At 37.1% G+C, this 24,048-nt stretch overlaps 1 protein-coding gene across 1 annotated transcript in view; it reads left to right on the top strand.

Annotated features, from left to right (window-relative positions):
• The window catches only part of LOC144355686 (regulator of telomere elongation helicase 1-like), a 161,618-nt gene that overhangs the window by 8,189 nt on the left and 129,381 nt on the right, over window positions 1–24,048 (top strand). The window contains exons 2-5 of the mRNA XM_085493295.1: window positions 6,698–6,810; window positions 7,153–7,366; window positions 7,533–7,626; window positions 13,536–13,617. Coding sequence (XP_085349421.1) covers window positions 6,709–6,810; window positions 7,153–7,366; window positions 7,533–7,626; window positions 13,536–13,617 — 492 coding nt within the window. The 5' untranslated portion in view covers window positions 6,698–6,708. The remainder of the gene's footprint in view (window positions 1–6,697; window positions 6,811–7,152; window positions 7,367–7,532; window positions 7,627–13,535; window positions 13,618–24,048) is intronic.

Here is a 24,048-nt window from a genome sequence, read left to right on the forward strand (position 1 = left end):
ATGGAAACTTGACCTGTATATTTAGCTTTCAGTAGTGTACACAATAACATAAATCGCTGATTACAGATTTTTGAATATGTTTAATGTTGTTATATATACACTACTGAAAGGTCACGAAATATACTGGTCAAGTTTCAACCGACGGCTGTTAATATTGTACGTGTATTCGCTGATTACAGATTTTTGATTAGCGAAATGAGCCATATACGTATTAAATATTATATTTTGTAAATATTGTGCGTATAAAACCCATTTTCACTGATTACAGTTTAATTTTTATTATGTGTGTTATCCCGTTTTGTTTCGTTTCGTCGATTACAATAAGCCGCATACAGAATGTCATTCCCCAGAGTCATCCACACTTCCGAAACTTATTTCGCGCCTCGGTCTCTGCATCCAGCTCCTGCTTTTTTCTGGGTTTTCTACCCTGTATTCATGCCAAAGTCACTCGGAGCTGAACATAAAATTGCGTAATGATTATCTGATGGAACAAGAAACCTGGCAAAGTCGTATGCATTGTGTATTAAACTATAAAATAAATTATCATATTCACAATCATGTCAATTGTCTCATCTTTCTTCATCAAACAATGAACGACACCAACAGGAGTTGTGTAAATAGTAACTTGTTTTAGTTGATCACACTCCACTTGATTGCAAAAAAACTGCAGAGAATGCTCGCAATATGGGGTAAGATGTTCTCAATATGTGTCTGAAATGGGGGTGTTTTTTTTTCTTCTGCTCTCGGGGCACTAAATTTACATTGCGTCTGCAAAAGGGGGCATGGTTTGCCAATGTGCTGCCAGCCCTAGGGGCCTATTATTTTTTAGCAAGAACGCACATGGTGTAAGGTTTAAATATAGAGTGACCCCCCTGGGATATAGGTACCACATGTGGACCTCTTTCAGATTTGTTAATTTCGTGGTGATATCTTCAATTATCTAATTTTGATGATTATTTTTGGTGAAAAGTGATATTTTCGAATTCTTGTTGAATACAGCAAGTCCTGTTGCTTTGATACTATACATATTGTTCATTTTCTAATGATATCTTCTGTTCTTTAATTGCAATGTGCATTGCTAACAGCGGAGCTATCTCAGCCGACAAGCTGCTTGTTAGTCCCTGTTCGGACATAGTCCGAAAACGGGGACTTATGTTTTGCCCTCCGTGTGTCCGTGTGTGTGTGCATTTGTGCGTGTGTCCGGACCTGTATCTTAGAAATGCCTGGACCAATCACAATCAAACTTCAAACATACATCGTACATGATATTATTCATATCAATTTCAAGTCAATTTGTTTCATGATCTTATTCAAGATGGCTGAATAGCGGCCATTTTTGTGCTAAAAAATCCTAAAAATCAACCATTTCTCGGCTGTTTACAGATGGATTTTGTTCAAACTTGCTATATACATTGGACATTATGGGACCTTGATGCAAACAATTTTGTTTTTCAGATAAGATTCAAAATGGCCGACTGGCGGCTATTTTGTATTAATAAATGTGGTTCTCGTGCCATATCTCTGACTTGCTTTCACTGATTATGTTCAAATTTTAAATATTCATTATACATCATGTCATGGATAGACAGATATATTGGTTTGACGATCCTATTTAAAATGGCCAAACGATGGCCTTTTTTGTGCTTAACAATCATCAAATATCAAGCATTTCTGGCATTTATGAATGGATTTCGTTCAAACTTGGTACATATATTAGACATTACAGGTCACTGATGCACATCATTTATTTTTCAGATCGGATTCAAAATGGCTGTCTGGCGATTCTATTCAAAATGGCCAAATGGTGGTCATTTTTGTGCTAAAAAATCAAGCATTTCGTTCAAACTTGGTACATACATTAGACATTACAGGTTCTTGATGCTCGCCATCATAGCATAAACACGAGTTTTACCCTAGCTTACTAAAATTAAAATGTGATTGGGGTCACAGTCACCGTAGCTAATGCCACGGTAAGTAGTCTCTCTTAGTTATAATTGTCGTCCAAATAATTAACGTCCCAAATTTTGGTTCCCTGGCGCCTCTAATAAATAAGCTATATGACCACTGGTCTGAATCAATATCACCCACAAAATGGATTATTGGGCGAAAATCTTTTTTTTTTACCCCAACATTTTTCGCTCAGGAAGACGCTCACGCTAAATTACGATAACCCGGGCGCCACTAATAAATAACCTATCTAAGCGCTCTGCTGAATCATTCATATCACCAAATAAACATGAAAGAATGGACGAACCTTCAAAACATTCGTTGTGATATTGTATTACTTGCATAGATTGCGTTTTTGTAGTGACATACATTGCATCCATCAATTTTGTTTCAAAGACTGCAGTTGCACAGATGTTAGCAGAATGTTGAAAACTTCGTCGTGAAATTCTTGTAAGAAACATTTTCGGATTCCCTAAAATTTGTTTTGACCTTTGTCACCTATTCCCACATCAGAGTGAATTACAGCATTAATATTTGTTCTCCGGGAATCTTTGCTGGTATTTTCGCTCGGAAACACAAGGGCCATAAGACTTGATTTTCAAGGACGCAGGTCGTTTGGATTGAATGATTTCTTTTGTTTCAAGTTTGTTGTATGCCTAGAAACATTGCAACGTTGTTATTTTGGTGAATACAAAATGTATATAAATTCAAATAAAGGATTTTGATATGCTAATCGAACAACTCCGTACTGGAACATCTCCAGTATAAAAAGTCCTCTACTCTCTGAAATTTGACAATGGCACTAGCCCGAAATGGATTTCCTTTTCAATTTGTCTTTAATGTAATCACAGTGTTGAGGGACTGTGATGTAATCGATAATGTTGACGTCGCTGTACGTAAAAACACACTGTCGAATTGACAACATTCGGTCTCAGACAACCAACCAAATGAATGGAAATATCAGTTAAATCAATCATGAAGACTGATGATTCGATTGATGGCCTGATGATCGGAATAGCTGTAATTGTGATTCTCAATTTCTATGTGTAAAATATCGCTGGTATGGACAGCGACGACTGACTGACTTTTGATTCTGTAAGCTTTCTAGACACTGGCAACTGACTTTTATCTTTTTGTTACTATTCTGACTTTTTCTTGGTCGAATTTTACACTGATAAGTAAGTATTAGGTAAGTAAACGATTCGGTGCATAGTCAACATAAAACTCTTGATAACAGGTAGGACCTGAAGGTGGCGTCAACATGCAGCATTAAGTGGCAAGTGACAATCCCTTTTTTTAAAATATCATTTCCTTGGATTTCCGCATGAAGTAACACGTTATCATTATATCAAGAAAAAATAAGAATTTCTTTTGTCCAGGTTGTATAATGGATTCTATAATTAATATATCATGGGTATTTTTATAAGGTGTACCTTTATGTATTACCGGTAAAATATGCACACCATTAAAATGATAAAAACTTCAAATGCAACCGTAGTACACATACAGACTGATTTTGGATTACCGATAGTTAAAATTTTGCCAACATAATTGGTGGTGGGAATTACCAAGCCATTTTATAAAATAGTGAACAAATATATTCGTAACAAACACTAACCGTAAAATGCACCCTCATTGTCACTGATGGAATATTTTTTATTGAAATTTCTTAATTTTATGTTTGTTGTATTGCAACACATTAGTGATATGTTGACTCCTTGCTAAATCATGGGTGTCAGGATTCAAACAACAAACGTGACATATCAGGGTTCGTGAGGGGAGTTTCATGCGTTGAAAACGAATCAATAGCACATATACACACATGCGTTTGTAGTAAGTTTTCTTTATTGAAAAAACATCACAGCTTCCATGCCCACATGAATTCAACTCATTGTAGTGAATTTTATAGAGCTATATCAAAGGCGGACCGGCCAGGAAGTATGTAAAGTTGCGATTTGACACCTCGTCAACACCTTGAGTCAGGCGGCTGCCATCCTTTGTACATGTCTCTCAGTAATTGACGGACAGTAAGTGTTAAGTTGTCTTCTCCAGCCTTTTTACGGCCAATTAAATACAAGATGCAACAAAACATTAGTTTTTTTACTTACTAGGATGTAACTTTTACTGACTTCTGTTACATCCGAGTTAACGTATACCAATTTTATAGCTTACAAAATATTTGTAGACTATTGTCAAGTAATATAAGAGGCTGCACTAGAAACTAGCTAGGATATATACATCGCAGTTAACGTATATGCATTCTTACTATCTTATGCTAAAATATGAAGTTACTCAGATAGGGGAAATGTCTCATGGCATGGAAAAATAATGCTTTCTTTTGTTCAGGTTATATGATAAATATTTTGAGTGTGTATGTATTAAAATATGCAATCATAAATACACATGCAAAGTAAACAAAATTATGTGAATTTGCATTGGTGATGGGAATTTCCATGCCAGTTTATAAAATTTTGAACAAATATTTATCGTAAAAATACTAATTCTCATTAAGGTGTATCATTTATGCATATAATTGTAATTTCTCATACTTTGTATCATTTAAAATTATACATGGTATTCCCAGATTAACACCGGTTGTTAATGGCATATACAACATTAGATTTTCAACTCCGATGAAAAGACAAGTTTCTGCACTCACCGCGAAAGCCACTCATCACGAAAGCCAATCATTGCGATAGCCAATCATTGCGATATCCAATCATTGCGATATCCAATCATTGCGATATCCAATCATTGCGATATCCAATCATTGCGATATCCAATCATTGCGATATCCAATCATTGCGATATCCAATCATTGCGATATCCAAGCATTGTGATAGCCAATCATCGTGATAGCCAATCATTGCGATAGCCAATCATCGTGATAGCCAATCATTGTGATAGCCAATCATTGTGATAGCCAATCATTGCGATAGCCAATCATTGTGATAGCCAATCATTGTGATAGCCAATCATTGTGATAGCCAATCATTGCGATAGCCAATCATTGTGATAGCCAATCATTGTGATAGCCAATCATCGTGATAGCCAATCATTGTGATAGCCAATCATTGTGATAGCCAATCATTGCGATAGCCAATCATCGTGATAGCCAATCATTGCGATAGCCAATCATCGTGATAGCCAATCATTGTGATAGCCAATCATCGTGATAGCCAATCATCGTGATAGCCAATCATCGTGATAGCCAATCATCGTGATAGCCAATCATTGCGATAGCCAATCATCGTGATAGCCAATCATTGCGATAGCCAAGCATTGCGATAGCCAAGCATCGCGATAGCCAATCATTGCGATATCCAATCATTGCGATATCCAATCATTGCGATATCCAATCATTGCGATAGCCAAGCATTGTGATAGCCAATCATCGTGATAGCCAATCATTGCGATAGCCAATCATTGCGATATCCAATCATTGCGATATCCAATCATTGCGATATCCAATCATTGCGATATCCAATCATTGCGATATCCAATCATTGCGATATCCAATCATTGCGATATCCAATCATTGCGATAGCCAAGCATTGTGATAGCCAATCATCGTGATAGCCAATCATTGCGATATCCAATCATTGCGATATCCAATCATTGCGATATCCAATCATTGCGATATCCAATCATTGCGATATCCAATCATTGCGATATCCAAGCATTGTGATATCCAAGCATTGTGATAAACAATCTTCGTGATAGCCAATCATCGTGATAGCCAATCATTGCGATAGCCAATCATCGTGATAGCCAATCATTGTGATAGCCAATCATTGTGATAGCCAATCATTGCGATAGCCAATCATTGCGATAGCCAATCATTGCGATAGCCAAGCATTGCGATAGCCAATCATTGCGATAGCCAATCATTGCGATAGCCAAGCATTGCGATAGCCAATCATTGCGATAGCCAATCATTGCGATAGCCAATCATTGTGATAGCCAATCATTGCGATAGCCAATCATTGTGATAGCCAATCATTGCGATAGCCAAGCATTGCGATAGCCAAGCATTGCGATAGCCAAGCATCGCGATAGCCAATCATTGCGATAGCCAAGCATCGCGATAGCCAAGCATCGCGATAGCCAATCATTGTGATAGCCAATCATTGCGATAGCCAAGCATTGCGATAGCCAAGCATCGCGATAGCCAATCATTGAGATAGCCAATCATTGCGATAGCCAATCATTGCGATAGCCAAGCATCGCGATAGCCAATCATCACGATAGCCAATCATTGCAAAACTGCTAGTCTTAAAAAAAAATTGTTGTATGTGTTTAAGTGAAGCGATCATCTCTTGCGCACTCTTGGGAATTGAGTCCCAAGCAATGATAACAATGCATGCTAAAAACGCAAAGGCTCATGGGTAAATGCTTGCTTGTAAACAATGACACACTGTGGCCATCTGATGCATAATATGCGTATGCAGGGACGACTCCCTCGCTTTAAAGCAATACTGTGCATATTCTTCTGTTTTCTTTTTGTTTTTCTGGGTCCTACATTACAAACATTTTGTGGTATATGCAAATGAAGACATAAGCATGGTTCTTGCTTCTAAATCTTTATCCTCACAAAAAACCTTTACATATGACTAAGCACAATGCATGATTTGGACAATTGTAAATATGTAACTGGCTTTTATCTTTAAAAACTGCTATCAGTCTCATCTATGCAGATGTGCATTTATAACAACAGTGATACTTGAAATGCTTTAATTTATATTTTCAGATTTTGAAATCATGCCTACTTTAAAGATTCGGGGAGTGGATGTGGAATTTCCATTTGTTCCTTATGCATGTCAACAAGACTATATGGCAAAAGTCATTCAATGTCTTCAAGAGGTAATATTACTTTACATTTTATTAGCAATAGTTATGGATAAATAAAGCTGTCAAGAAAGAAAAGAATATTGTGCTGTGATTTGGTGGTATTCATATTGTGCTGTGATTTGGTGGTATTCATATTGTGCTGTGATTTGGTGGTATTCATATTGTGCTGTGATTTGGTGGTATTCATATTGTGCTGTGATTTGGTGGTATTCATATTGTGCTGTGATTTGGTGGTATTCATATTGTGCTGTGATTTGGTGGTATTCATATTGTGCTGTGATTTGGTGGTATTCATATTGTGCTGTGATTTGGTGGTATTCATATTAGCTAAATTGATTACATTGCTATTTTCAGAAGACCAATGGAATTCTAGAGAGTCCAACAGGTACAGGAAAGACACTATGTTTGTTGTGTGCTACGTTGGCATGGCGACAGTCATTCATTGCTGATCAGCAACTACAATCATTACGTAGATCAGACACTGATGGTGTTTTCAATAGTGGATTTGGTAAAGACTTGTCCGAAGATCTTTATAATGGACATGGCGCATGGGGAGGATCTGATGAAGGCATGTAACTATAACAACTGAAAATTGTTACACTGTGGCTATCACCCTACCTGTGACAAAGCAGGACATTTTGTACCAAAATAGGCATTCACTGTCAGAATAAGGAATTAGTTCTGAGCGAACCATATTGTTTAACTTCAGTATATGTATTTATCCTACTTTCTAGGAATGTTAATGGAAAAACCTCGGATTATCTATGCATCTAGAACCCATTCTCAGCTTTCTCAGGCGATTCAACAACTCAAGGACACCTCATACAGGTACTGATGTATTACATTGTTGTGCTGCTGTCCACCTATTTACATTCATAATATTTGCTCAAGTGTTACAATCATCACACAGCATGTGTTCAAATTTTGTAATAACAAACAATGCATTTTACACATGTTTGTGTGTCAATACCATACTGCTCAAATTGACTAAGTGTTCAAAATGTCATAATAAAGACGCAGCCGGCGGTGCGTGTCACACGTTCTTTTTGAAAAAGTTGACGCGCGAAAAATAAAAGTTAACTCGCCAACCGTATATTCTCTAAACCACGCCCATTGACGAGAAGTCATACAAAATAGAAACTGTTGGAGGTGACTCGTTCCGAACGCCTCCAAGAGAAAATAAACTTCAATGGTGGCTAGAAAATATTTACCATGAGAGAGAGAGAGATATGTTCCTGGTCTGCGAAGTTCTTGATAAAAAAATAACGGCATAAAATATTCAGGAAATTTTACCAGGAATTCCATCAGGTCACAAGAGACTCCTACTTTTTGAAGCAGCCAAGTTACGTACACCAATCAAGCAGAACTTTATAATGCCTATGTTACATCGTTTAACGAAGACAGTACTAGTAATTTGAAATGTCAAGCAATTTCTACGCGTATCCTCACAACAAAACGCAAAAATTGTTAGCCAGACAAGACCACTGCTACATATACTGATGACAGTGCACCACGTCAACGTAACCCAGTCTCCCCAAAAATCACTTCACTTTAGTTCTTGTCACGAGAAGTATGTGTAATCAATTGAAAGAATCAAAGTCGATAAATAAATCTCTTCAATGTTTCGATCAACTCTAAGTCACTATCCTGGAGTTATGCTAATATCCTCTGTTGCCTTTGCTTGCTCTGCATAATAATAAACTTCGCCATATTTTGCGAATCCCCTTGTCGGTGAAACGAAACGTTTCTGCTATTTCACAAAAAGAAGAAAAATTAAAGCTGCAAGCAGCATCACAGGGGCCCAAGTATACATGCCATAAATAATGTCAAATGATACACATGATACACAATTAGTTTGAATGATTAGTACCATGAGGTCGAAATGCAGTTGGTTCCATATATTTATTTGAGATATAAAGGTTATTAATATATGGTCATCTGTTATTTTAATCAAATCTCTTGTTCAACATAGTCATGATAACACAGGATTCATCTTCCTAACTGCAACAGTGTTTGAGATACAACGATTATGCATATTAATGAGCTCACATGACCATATATGGTCATCTGTTATTTTATTCAAATCTCTTGTTTAACATCATCATAATAACACAGGTTTCATCTTCCTACCTGCAACAGTGCTTGAGATATAACAGTTATGCATATTAATGAGGTTAGAAGCCCCCACCCCATGGGTGCCCAGCCACGTGGCCTAACAGTGTGCTATTGGGGCAAAATGATGCATCTGATGACACAAATGCACATACAAAATTTGAAAGACCATATATGGTTATCTGTTATTTTAATCAAATCTCTTGTTCACTGTTGTCATAATGACACAGGATTCATCTTCCTAACTGCAACAGTGTTTGAGATATAACGATTACGCATATTAATGAGTTCACATGACCATATATGGTCATATGTTATTTTAATCAAATCTAAGGTTCACTGTTGTCATGATAACACAGGAATCATCTTCCTACCTGCAACAGTGCTTGAGATATAACAGTTATGCATATTAATGAGTTCACATGACCATATATGGTAATCTGTTATTTTAATGAAATTGCTTGTTCACTGTTGTCATGATAACACAGGAATCATCTTCCTAACTGCAACAGTGCTTGAGATATAGCAGCTATGCATATTAATGAGGTTAGAAGCCCCCACCCCATGGGCGTGTAGCCACATGACCTAGCCATATGCCATTCAGGGGAAAGAATGTATCTAAAGAGTAGAATACACATACAAAATTTTATTCCAATCGGACTAATACAAAACATGTAGTTGCATAATTTCAATTTTCACAAAATGCAAGATGGCGGCCAAACCACGTGACTTATCAAAAATATATTATTTTTTCCATATGGAGTTGAGGCCAGGCATGGTAAATATGAAAACATCTAGTAGATTCGTTGAATCACCTCTGAGAAACAAATGCCCAAACTTTTGGTCAATTTTCCTCAAAATCCAAGATGGCGGCGAAACCATGTGACTGATCTGAAATCTTTTATAGGTTTCTGAAAGAGATTGATATAGAGATGCCATGTAGCAATATTGAAAATAATCGCTCACGTGTGGCATGAGTGAAAAACTACTTCCTGTTGAGAACAAATCCAAAATGGCGGCCAAACCACGTGACCAATCATAATGAATTTCTCAAATCTAAATCTGCTCCATAGGTAGAAGCTAAGTACTGAATATGAGAACATTTTACTTGGCGGTTCTGAAGAAGAAGATTTTAAAGTGTTTTTTGCCGTTTTTAGGAAAAACAAAATGGCGGGAAAAGTCACATGACCGCTAAAGTTTTTATTTCTGATATTTATTACACATGAGTTGTACTATATACCATAAAAAAATCTAGACGCCTAGACCCTCAGAAAGTGGTCAAACTACCACTTCCGGTTTTATTTCAATCCAATATGGCTGCCAAACTAATTGGCCAATCAAAATTCTGAAAGCATGTTGCACCAGTTCATATTAGAGACTATCAGTATAGAGCATTTTCAAACTATTTGGTTCAGCAGTTTTCTCAAACGGCTTGACGAAAAAAGTTATGAAAGAAAGAAGAAAGAAGAAGAAGATGAAGATTAAAGCCGCAAGCGGCGTCACCGGGGCCCAAGCTGATAAGATTCTCTTTCATAATTAATGAGGTTACATGTCAGACAATCAGGTAGCTCTTATTATCAGTAACATGAGGTTGAAATGAAGTTGGTACCATGTATTTGCCTGCTTTGGTTATCGAAATATGGTTTTCAGGATATATAATGAGCCATGTTCTTATGCACAATAATGAGATTACATAATCATATATAGCCATTTCTAATGTGAGTTACATCTTTCGTTCAATGTCTTCATAATGACACTAGTTACATGTCCTGCACTGCGACAGTGTTTCAGATATGACTGCTATGCATATTAATGAGTTCACATGACCATATATGGTCATCTGTTATTTTAATCAAATCTCTTGTTCACTGTTGTCATAATAACACACGATTCATCTTCCTAACTGCGACAGTGTTTTAGATATGACTGCTATGCATATTAATGAGTTCACATGACCATATATGGTTATCTGTTATTTTAATCAAATCTCTTGTTCACTGTTGTCATAATGACACAGGATTTATCTTCCTAACTGCGACAGTGTTTAAGATATAATGGTTATGCATATTAATGAGTTCACATTACCATATATGGTCATCTGTTATTTTAATCAAATCTCTTGTTCAACGTTGTCATAATAACACAGGATTCATCATTCTAACTACAACAGTGATTGAGTTATCACAGTTATGCATATTAATAAGGTTAGAAGCCCCCACCCCATGGGTGCCCAGTCACGAGGCCTAACAGTGTGCTATTGGGGCAAAATGATGCATCTGATGACACAAATGCACCTACAAAATTTGAAAGAAATCAGACTAATACAAAACATGTAGTTGCATATTTTCTATTTTCACAAAATCAAAGATGGCGGCCAAACCATGTGACTGATCAATATAATAATATTTTTCTCATATGGACCTAAGGCCAGGCATAGTAAATATAAAAACATCTTTTAGATTGGTTGAATCACCTCTGAGAAACAAATGCCCAAACTTTTGGTCAATTTTGCTTAAAATCCAAGATGGCGGCCAAACCATGTGACTGATCTGAAATCTTTTTTAGGTTTCTGAAAGGGTTTGATACACAGATGCCATGAAGCAAAATTGAAAATAATCCCTCAAGTGTTGCCAGAGTAAAAAACTACTTCCTGTTTAGAAGAAATCCAAAATGGTGGCCAAACCACGTGACCAATCGTAATAATTTTTTCAAACGTAAATGGGATTCATACATAGAAGCTAAATACAACATATGAGAGCATTCTGCTAGGTGGTTCTGAAGAAGAAGATTTTCAAGTGTTTTTTGCCGTTTTTAGGAAAAACAAAATGGCGGGAAAAGTCACATGACCGCTAAAGTTTTTATTGCTGATATCTATTACACATGAGTTGTACTATATACCATAACAAAATCTAGACGCCTAGACCCTCAGAAAGTGGTCAAACAGCCACTTCCGGTTTTATTTCAATCCAATATGGCTGCCAAACTAATTGACCAATCTAAATTCTGAAAGCATGTTGCACCAGTTCACATTAGGGACTATCAGTATAGAGCATTATCAGACCATTCCGTTCAGCGGTTTTCTCAAACGGCTTGACGAAAAAAGTTACGGCGGAAAGAAGAAAGAAAGAAGAAAAAACCGGACAATAAGAATAGGGGCCTCGCCCTTCGGGCTTGGGCCCCTAAAGAAGAAAAAAACGAACAATAAGAATAGGGGCCACGCCCTACAGGCTTGGGCCCCTAATGACCAGTGATCGGATTACCACCACACAATATAATTTCGTTAACAATCATATTTTCAACCTCTTCTGATGTTTTTGACCGTCTCTTCAATATTTTACCGGTGGCAGTAACGGTATTAGCCATATTTCTGGCATTTGACAGTCGGATATCGTGAGAAGCACCGCAGATAAACTTATTTATTCTGTGGGCGTGGTTTAGAATGGAGACGGTTGGTGGGTTGACTTTTATTTTTCGTGTGTCAACCTTTTCACTTTGGCGCGTAGATGTTTTGACTTGACAAGTTGTTCGACAGGTAGTAAAACGATTGTGCAACACGCACCGTCGGCGACGCCTTTTTATGACGTTTTGAACACTTCGTCAATTTCAAACGTGACGTGGAGCAATGACTGTAGTATTCAACTTGGGGACTCTTTGAACAAAATTGTAAGAAAAAATATACTGTATATATATCTGGGTAAGAGCCCAGGGTCCTGAACATGGAAAATTGCCAAAAAATAGGGGTGGGCCTATCCACAGACATCCCTTGCAAAAAAATTAAAATTTGTGAAAATTTAAAACCCGCAGATCGAACTGCGACAGGGAATAGAACGGCAAATGAAAACATGCAACAGAAATAAATGAACAATATGCAACATTAGAAGTAAAACAAAAATAATTTATTGCTAATAATGTGACAAATAAACCAGAAATAATAAAAATTGACAGTGAGGAATCATTTGGATTAGGATTTCCCAGCCCAATACGCGTGAACTCAAAATGAACTAAAATGTCAGGGGTTAAACTACGTAAAATTATTTGCAGTCTTGACAAATTACGGATCAACTGTCATACAAGATCAATAATAATTCAAAAGTTTACACAGTAAAAATTATGAACGTTCATACTTGTTTGAAAAAACTTCTCTTCTTTGTATGTTCATTGCCATCTTCGTCAAAGTCAAAAGCCTCAGCATATTTCAAAAAGAGAACTACCATTTCTGCTTCTATATACATTTTTGTAGACTTGCTGACTGTTATGATTCTGATAAAAAGTTTTGAAAATAAATGTAAATCAGCGGTGAATTACCTATTTTGTTGTCACAGCTGTTTCGCATTCACCCCTTGTTTTACGCAGTTTAACGATTGTTTTTCAAGAATCGCAACAGACTGCAAGAAAGTCAACTCTTAATACAACCACAGTCAACGTATGGAAAGGTTTTTGTTATTTTTTGTGTAGAAAAAAAAAACCCATGGGCGTATGTTCGGACGTGACCTCAATTCCTTTATTGTATCAAGAGTGGGGGGTGGGCGGGGCATGGGCTCTTACCCGGATAAATATAAATGCATGATGGTATATTTCAGTGATCAGTAGTGCATGATGTATTATTTATAGTTGTTTTTTTACAGACCCAAGGTATGCATTCTTGGATCACGTGAACAGCTGTGTATTCACACTGAAGTATCTTCTCAACAAAACAACAATACCATGGTAAGCTCGTGAATTTTTACTCCTGGACACACTGATCACTGAAACACTTTTAGTTTAGTTTAATAGTTTTAAATTATGCAACATAATTTTAGAAAGACGCTTTCTTAATGTATGTAAAAGAGGTGACAAGAAGCCATAACTGTTATGCCAAACCCATAATTGGTACATGTAGGGGTTCACCTAAAATAACATGTATGTAAGGGGAGAGTAGGAAATCAAACGGGCAGTTGACCGCGGTAATCACCGCGGCTCTCTGCGGTACACCGGGGAGAGCAGCGGACTGCTTATAATTAGGAGTCACTGGTACCGGTTGCAACCGCGGTCATAGGAAAGATGTGAAATACGTACTTAGCAGTTTCCTTTGTAATTCCATAAGTCTTAGTTTCAAATAGCTGTAAATCGAGCAGGTTACGAGCATCGCTGGCCTGGAAATACTAAGCATATGGTAATATTATCGGCCCACTTATTTTTTTAATATAAAAATCCATAAGTCCAATGCTGTATACGAATTGTTGTTGCATGAAACAATGGTATATGTTGTATTTTATGTATGTATTCCAAGAGTAAAAGTCGTAACTTTCGAAGTATTATGACTCGTCCATACATTTCACTTACGTTTGTTACACTTGAATAAAGTCTACCACTTGAGCCTCTTGTTAATTTGACAATGGTGGGTATCATTAATGTTTATTCTTTGACTGTATCACATTCCAGACAAAAAGTTCAAGATGGGTAAACAAGAAATAGACAAAATAAAATGTCTCCTGTGTTTCACGTGCGACATGATTATTAAAAAAAACACAGAGTTAAGCGGTCATAAATCTAACCTTGATCACATAATCTTGTATTGATGTTTTTTGACGTTGCCTTTCAGTTAACTCTTCGTGTTCATAGTATTTGTGGGAGTTTACAGATTTTTTGAACAAATTTTAATTAACTATTGTTTTGCGTCAAACTGGGTGGCCCGAATTTAAATGTCGGTGCGTGAACTCATTGAGGTCATTGCCCATTGCCGCACATAATTCAAACACGTGGTTATTAGAGTTCAGTCGAAATGTATGTGAATAATGCGATTGAACTGTGCTGCGACATTATTATAGAAAAATTTTACATTACGTATGATATTCTATTTTATTTTATTGTATGATTAATATTACGTATTCACATTATTTCGAAAAAAATAATTCACCGATGAATCATAAGTATTTAAAATATTTTCTTAACTTTCGTTAGACTCCGGGACCTGACTATCTTTTTCAATGATTTAAATGCCCCCATGTTTATATTTGCGTAATTATTACGAATGCAACGCATTGTCAAGTCGGTAATATTGAAATATTCACAGACTCAATAGCCTGAGTTAGTGTCCCAACAATAATAAAAATAACTTAGTTTGCGTAATTATTATAAAAGCAATACATTTCAAAGTTGAAATATTTAGAGAATTATGCAATACTGTAAACATATTTGCTTTATTAGAAAAGCAGCACACTAAGTAAACGATGTTGAAATATTCAAAGCCAATACACAGTTGAATACAAGTTGTGTTATTACAGTACCGCCGGATATAATAACAATTTTACTAGATCGACACGTGGACCAAGTAAGAAAAGGGTAACCCGCCAGTTCAGTGCGTGACTTGGGGTCAAATTTTGGTCAACACACACTTGATGTCAGCATCGCCGCGTAGCAAGTTTCGCAAAGTACAATTGTGCCCCGAAATGATGTCGACGATCACTCAATTATCGCAGCGCATGTTGTACCAAGTCCATGATACACCCCATTTCGACTTTGGCTTGCTTTTCCTTCTTAGTGCATATTCTTGTTCACGTAAAATGCGACCTCTCACCAATGTATTAAAACACTTTGAATTTATACTTGTGCATGATTATATTTGGTCTACGCGAAACATTAATATTTCTAAACATTTTCTGAGACCATACATGATACATGTATATATTCACAAAATAATGCGATCATATTTTATATTATGTTGATCTCTACGTCTTTCTGGATCGTTTTGTGATTTTATTCCAAGGCTCAGGGCAAATAAAATAATGTCAACTATTATAGACAAGTTTCCAAGCTTTTGGCTCAGCCAAATAGATAATTTTTCATTGGAACTTTGTGATCCAATTAATTTCCCAGTTCTTTGTGTTCATTAATGGTCTTGACAAAAAGTGTCAATTGCTGTGCGAGCCTACCGCAGACGACCACGGTCAGCCTGCGTCATAGAATCTATGCATAAATTTGCATAAAATGCGGTCAACCGGCAAGCACCCACCACCACCGTGGTAATTACCGCGGTGCACCGCCCGTTTGATTTCCTACTCTCCCCTAAATTTGTCGAAATGGGCGTAGTGCGACTGCTTAGTGCTAGTAGCACTAATCCGAAAAAATACTAGATCTAGTGCTAAAATGGCACTACCGGTAGATCTAGTGCTAAAATGGCACTACCGGTAGATCTAGTGCTAAAATGTGCACAGTGCAAGTGGCATTGTTATTGCATTGTCAACAACGTAGAATAAAACAAGGGGCATCAACAACCACTTTCATATGCAAACTACAAACAGTATAAAACATCGTCACTATGCGCGAGATGTCCATAATAATACTTTCTTTATATAATACCGGATTCGCCCATCCGAAAAATCGCCCTGGGGATTTTACGGCTGGTGGGCGCTTATTTGGGGTTCAAAATTTCAAAAAAATATTTATCAAAATATTTATCAAATATTTGTTGGGGTCTTCCATTTTCATGGAAGTATCCAACTACGCAGACTTTCAACGCTGTCAGTTGGGCCACCCAAGACAAAAGAAACTATTGCAGAATTAACAATAATTAATAATTCTTGCTGAATTAAAAAGTAGGCGGCCTGAAATTTCATTACAATGTTGCCCAGTGTCATTTTTCAAATACGTTTGTTTTTATTTTATTGGTAATGAAAGTATATTTTAAACGAAGTTTCACACAACTGCATTGCGTAGTAGCAAACGATCACAGTTGCGCAATCTGGTCATGCTTCACAATTGTTGAATATTACAAAAAATAAATTTGTTGAATTGTTATGAAATTCAAATGAAATTCAACTTAGTTTCATCGTAAGTAAATGATTCCGATCGCATAAAAACGCTCGATGCGGTAGGGTATCTGCCATGTTTCTCTTGCATGAGTTGAGCTAATAGGTCAAATTGCTAAATAACCATTCAAAATGATGGATGATGCCACACGTTCAAAGCACCATACCTCATTTAAATATGTTAATGTTATTGAACGCAATACAGAAGAGATTTGCCGATGTTGTAATACAATCTTTTGGCTTGGATTTTGATAGGAAAATGGCATTTTTTTTTCAGATAAAAAAATAGTTGTTTTCAAAGATGAACTGAGCATTAAAAGAATAATTTAACATTGTTTACAGTGATAACAGCTCTTTGACCAATCGAAGCTTACCCATTCACGCTAGTCACACTAAACACGCTCTCGAATAAAAACTTAAATAGACTATTTTAGGCGTCAGGAAAAATTGAAATGTCCGAAAAATTACGCCAAAATGTTTAAAAAAATAACTTTAAAAACTGCTGAAATATCGAGTGTCCAGTCATGTATTATATGATCACGTTAAAAAATCGGCGAGGTTATATCATATTCTGCTAAACTGGTTACATGTATAAGAAATCGCAAACTATCATCGACATCAAAGATGAGCTAGACAATATCCTAATCAGGATTAACTTGGGTTGAAACAAAAGGAAATAAGGGAAGAGTAGGAAATCAAACGGGTGGTGCACCGCGGTCATTGCCGCGGTGTACCGCAGAACGCCGGGGAGAGCCGCGGACTGCTTATAGTTAGGGGTCTCTACCGCTGTACCGGTCTCTACCGCGGTCCTCGGTAATGTGTGAAATACGTACTTAACAGTTTCTTTGTGATTCCACGAGTCATTGTTTTAAAATCCGATGTTTTAAAATCTGTAAATGAATATGATATGTGCACTTGTTAGTCCCCGTTCGGACGCAGTCCGAAAACGGGGACTTATGTTTTGCCCTGTGTGCGTCCGTCCGTGCGTCCGTCCGTGCGTCCGTGATCACCTGTATCTCGAACATGCATGGACCGATTAAGTTCAAACTTCACTCATACATCACACATTATATGGGACATATGCACATGCATTTTTTTCATGATCCGATTAACGATAGCCGAATAGCGGCCATTTTAAGGCCGAAAATGCATCAAAATCGCACATTTTCACCATTCCGGACCCGGATCTCAGTTATGCATGGACGGATTTTGTTCAAATTTGGTACATACATTAAACATACATTTTTTTGGATCGGGTTCGAAATGGCCGACTGGCGGCCATTTTGTTTTAAAGAATTCAGTTCTGGATCCGTATCACCTGTATCTCGAACATGCATGGACCGATTAAGTTCAAACTTCACTCATACATCACACATTATATGGGACATATGCACATGCATTTTTTTCATGATCCGATTAACGATAGCCGAATAGCGGCCATTTTAAGGCCGAAAATGCATCAAAATCGCACATTTTCACCATTCCGGACCCGGATCTCAGTTATGCATGGACGGATTTTGTTCAAATTTGGTACATACATTAAACATAATAGGACCTTGATGCACGTCATTTTTTTTTTTGGATTGGGTTCGAAATGGCCGACTGGCGGCCATTTTGTTTTAAAGAATTCAGTTCTGGATCCGTATCTGAGACATGCTTGGATTGATCGAGTTCAAACTTCACACACACAAGGTACATCATGTCACAAATATGTATGTGCATTTGTTTCATGATCTCATTAACGATAGCCAAATGGCGGCCGCTTTAAGGCCGAAAATGCATTGAAATCGCACATTTTCACCATTCCGGACCTGGATCTCAGTTATGCATGGACGGATTTCATTCAAATTTGGTACATACATTAAACATAATAGGACCTTGATGCACGTCATTTTTTTTTTCGGATCAAGTTCGAAATAGCCGACTGGCGGCCATTTTGTTTTAAAGAATTCAGTTCTGGATCCGTATCTGAGACATGCTTGGATTGATCGAGTTCAAACTTCACACACACAAGGTACATCATGTCACAAATATGTATGTGCATTTGTTTCATGATCTCATTAACGATAGCCAAATGGCGGCCGCTTTAAGGCCGAAAATGCATTGAAATCGCACATTTTCACCATTCCGGACCCGGATCTCAGTTATGCATGGACGGATTTCATTCAAATTTGGTACATACATTAAACATAATAGGACCTTGATGCACGTCTTTTTTTTTTGGATCAAGTTCGAAATGGCCGACTGGCGGCCATTTTGTTAAAGAATTCAGTTCTGGATCCGTATCCAAGACATGTCTGGATTGATCAAGTTCAAACTTCACACACACATGGTACATCATGTCACAAATAGATATGTGCATTTGTTTCATGATTTGCTTAACAATAGCGGAATGATGGCCATTTTAAGGCCATTTTCACAATTCCAGAACCGGATCTCAGTCATGCATGGATGGATTTTGTTCAGATTTAGCACAATGTGTTGTACATATGCAGGTGCATTTCGGTCATGATCTGCTTTGAATGTATATGTCATTCAAATATGAACGGAACGGGGACGTGTCATTGACAATGACTTGTTTACATGAAATTTAGTTTATTTCAAAATGATATAGATGTCAAACCATAATTATTATTGTTTGAAATGTTGTTTCTTGACTTGACTTGTCTGGCTTTAATGTTTTGTGTGTGCGTGTTTGTTTACAATATCATTATCAACAACAGTTATTCAGTGGCCCCGTCTCTGAGACAGTAAGTCACGGTTTCGACTAAGTCCTGTAGTTCAATGGCTTCGGACGATTGTACTGTGTTTTGCCGTCAGTTTTAAAGTAGAAAAACTAAGTCTGGTATTATCGCGTATTTAATTGCCCGCTCAATCAGTTGTAGGTGACAACTTAACGCCTACAGACCGTCAATTACTGAAATAGAAAGGGTGATAGCAGCCTGACTCGAGGTGTCGACAGGGGTATTTAAAATAAGTTTGCGTAATTATTGCAAAGGCAACGCATTATCAAGTCGGCAAAGTTGAAATATTCACAGCCAGTACGTAAACAATGAAAAACAAGTTTGCGCAATTATTACGAAGCCAACGCATTATCAAGTCGGCAAAGTTGAAATATTCACAGCCAGTACGTAAACAATGGAAAATAAGTTTGCGTAATTATTACGAAGGCAACACATTATCACGTCGGCAATGGTAAAATATTCACAACCAGAACGGTAAAAATTTTTACGTAGGCAACGCAGAACCAGTAAAAATTTGCGTAATGGGATGTGTATAATAAAAAGGTCAACGCTCGGAACGCGAATGGTCACCAAGGTAACAACCCACTTGTTCAGCGCGTGACTTGGGGTTAAACTTGGGCCAAGGTTTATTAGATTAGTCAGTTTTGCCAAGAAGTGTGCTATTTTTTTCGCTGATCACCCAGTTGTTGTAGTATATATTGTAGCACCAAGTGTGTGACACTCCCTCTTCGACTTCGGCTTCCTTTTCCTACTTAGTGCATGGTCTCGAGGTAACGTAAACTGCGGCCTCTCATCGAGTGTTTTACACTTGGAATTTATACTTTGCCCGATTATATTGGTATACGCGAAACATTAATCTTTTAAAATAAATCCTGAGACTATACATGATGTAAATTCAAAATAAAGTGATAATATTTTACATTATGTGGGGTCTACATTATTCTGGGTTGCTTTGCGATGTTAGTGAAAATAAAATAGTGTTCTTCTGCGAACTAATAGAGACGATTTTTCCAATCTTCTGGTACCACTCGATTTTTATTATTTGAACTTGGTGGCAAGTAACCTTTAGTTTCCCAGTCTATTGTGTCCATTCATAGTCTTAACAATAGGGTGTAAATTGCCTTGCGAGCCTACTGCACATGACCGCGATAAACCGGGGTCATGGAATCTATGCATAAATTTGCATAAAATGCGGTCGACCATGAGTTTGATTTCCTACTCTTCCCTAAGCCAGTTAAGATAGGCCTCATGGCTCCTTCCGTTAGTACCTCTTTGCTACGAATATTATCAAATGCGCGAGATTAGCATAACCCATTGTAAGAAGATGCTAAGAACTGACGAGACCAATGTTGTGAACAAACATTGACAAAGATCATAGGGTAAAGCTAAAACAATAGCGTTGTGGCTTCTTCCGTTAGTACCTCCATGGTACAATGTAACAACAAGATTGCGTGAATCCACTTTTACCATTGGTTGATTATGTCTGCAAAGGTCAATGTCATGACAACCATACAACGGTTAATTTTCTGTCAAGTACCCAGCGGAACCATACACACAAAATTCACCGAGTTTTACAGGGACCCGGTACTTAGACTAGGAGTATACAATTTTTGACTCCCATGTGTGAAACACACAATGGGAGTCTTTGCAGTTAGTGTGTCTGTATATGTATGTGTGTGTGTATGTATGTGTACGTATGTCCGTCTGTTCCACTGATATCTAAAGAACCACTCATTGGATTTTGATGAAACTTGGTATATAGTTGCTCTGAACTTAAGCACAGATTTGATTAGTTTTTGATAAAAAGCCATGCATATTAATTACCTAATTTGCATGATAATTAGCCAATTTTTAATCCCCGTTCGGATGCAGTATGAAAACGGGGACTTATGTTTTGACCTCCGTGCGTGCGTGCGTGCGTGCATGCGTGCGTGCGTGCGTGTGGACCTGTATCTTAGAAATGCCTGGACCAATCACAATCAAACTTAACACATACAGTAGAACGTCGTTTATCCGGACGTCGATTATCCAAAATGTTTGGTTATCCGAACCTACTGTGTGTCCCCCAAAGTTTGTATGCAGGTCTGGCTGTGTTCCGTATAATACAAAAGTCAACTGTGAACAATAAATACTACAGTCGTCTTGTGTGATTTCCTGGTGCAACACTTTCAATAAAGCTATTATCAACATGTAATCCGACATCTTTCACGTGTACGTTCATTGTTTACAGTGTCTGTGCAAACAATGAAACGAATTACTGTCTCCAATAATTTCCTAAATTCAGGCAAGCCTATTATGCAACACCAGTGTTCCACTGTAAATAACAAATGTCCTAAAAACACAAACTTCATCAAATGTCTTCTTTTTCATCTGAGGGGCTAGACTGGCATTAACATTGAATTGAATTGCTAAGGCTCAATAACCTCATATTAGGTGAGAACTTCAATTTGCTCAGGATATATCACCTATAAAGAATTTATTAAGTAACATTAATTAATATTCATGGGGCAACCCTAATGCTTTGTTGAAATTTGCTGATGGCTGTTTGGGTGCAGGTGTATCTTTAGTCTCTATTCACAAAGTAAAACACTTTTTAGCTCTGCTGTTGACTTTGTCGAGCGGAGCTTATCATATGAGTGATTGTCCGGCGTCGTCCGGCATCGTCCGTGTCAATGTCTTATTTTTTCGACTTCTTCTTGAAAACTACAAGCCTGAATGCTTTGATACATGTACTTGGTGAATATGTACCTTGGGTAGACCTCTCTCAGATTTGTTCATTTCATGATCATATCTTCAATTCTCTAATTTTGGTGAATATTTTTGTCATTTTTGGTAAAAAGTGATATTTTCGACTTCTTGTTAAAAACCGCAAGTCCAATTGCTTTGATATTACATATATAGGTACTACATGTGGACCTCTCTCAGATTTGTTCATTTTGTAATGATATCTTTAATTCTCTAATTTTGGTAAATATTTTTGTCATTTTTTGTAAAACGTGATATTTTCGACTTCTTGTTAAAAACGACAAGTCCAATTGCTTTGATATTACATATATAGATACTACATATGGACCACTCTCAAATTTGTTCATTTCATGATGATATCTTCAATTCTCTAATTTTGATGAATATTTTTGTCATTTTTGGTAAAAAGTGATATTTTCTTCTTGTTAAAAACCACAATCATTTATGGTTAAAAATTATATTTTTGAATTCTTGTTGAAAACAGCAAGTCCCATTGCATTGATACTATGCATATTGTTCATTTTCTAATGATATCTTCTGTTCTTTAATTGAAATGTGCATTGCTAACAGCGGAGCTATCTCAGCCGAGAGGCTGCTTGTTAGTCCCCGTTCAGGCGCAGCCTGAAAAGGGGACTAATAATTCAGGTTATGTCCATAATTCCGTCTCCAACATTTTCTCAGAAATTCTACAGCAGATATCAGTGAAACTTGGCAGGTTGATGAACATGTCCCCTCCGAGTATGCACGTAATTTTTTTTCCAGATCTGAAAATCCCAAGTGGGTCTTTTTCACGATTTTATCAAAAATTGCCTCTCCCGGCAACATTGACAAAACGTCTGCGCATGCTCAGAATAAATTAATTACTGTAAAATACTTTATTTTTGCTTGCAACATTTTTTTGCTATTTTCGCTGAAGGAATGTTGAATCAGTTAAAATAAAATCCAGCGAATATACCCTTTTCTTATATTTTACAGTCAACTTGTCAAAAATCAATGAAAATAAATTCAATACAAAATCACCCAGAAAAAGTCTTTTCAGCGAATGATAATTCCAGCTGAAATAAAATATTTTACAGTAGATTAGATCTGTGAGTAAGGCTGCTGTTATTACGGCACGTAATTTCTCCATTGCGTGCAATTTATTATAGTACTGTTTATACATGTATTCTGTTTGGCTCAGTGGTCTCATTCACTCGTTACTAGAAGAACTAGTAACTTTATTTGATTTCAAGAACTTCAAGAAGGCGGCATAAGAGACGTGTTTGCAAAGGTAAGTTTTCCAGTTTATTGGGGTACGATTGGTGTACATTTCGTGACGTACGGACGTGAATATTATGATGATTGCCAGCTTTATATTCTTGTGAAAAACCAAAAAAAGCAAACAATTGTCTCTAATCTACGAAACTAGTTTGTGAATTGTATACCCTGTCAAATTATTGTACACGAACGATTAATTCACGAGGACATAGTTTTCAAGTACCGGTAAATCGTTTTCCGGTCTTTTGCTTGTGTAACGATTTCCGAAATATTCACAACTCGGGGGGGGGGGGGGGGGGGAGAATTTCCCTGTGGTCGATCAATTTATTCATTATATAATAGCAGGTTGCCTATGATTATATTCGTATTTTTTATGTTGTGAGCATTGAACTGTTAGTTGCAATGAAGATTTTGGCGATCTTGTGCGATTCAACATGGCGGATGTACAGTGACAACACGTGTATGGACGGTCGGTCGAGCAGTCTGCAACGGACCACAGTCTGTGAACGGACCGTGAAATCGCCCGTTTTTTCGGAAGTTTTTTTATTAATGTTTTGGATATTTCATTCACTCCTGATGCCTAAAAGAGTCTAATTTATATTTTA

Source organism: Saccoglossus kowalevskii, chromosome 18 (genome assembly GCF_978046115.1).
Source record: "Saccoglossus kowalevskii chromosome 18, keSacKowa6.1, whole genome shotgun sequence".
NCBI lineage: Eukaryota > Metazoa > Hemichordata > Enteropneusta > Harrimaniidae > Saccoglossus > Saccoglossus kowalevskii.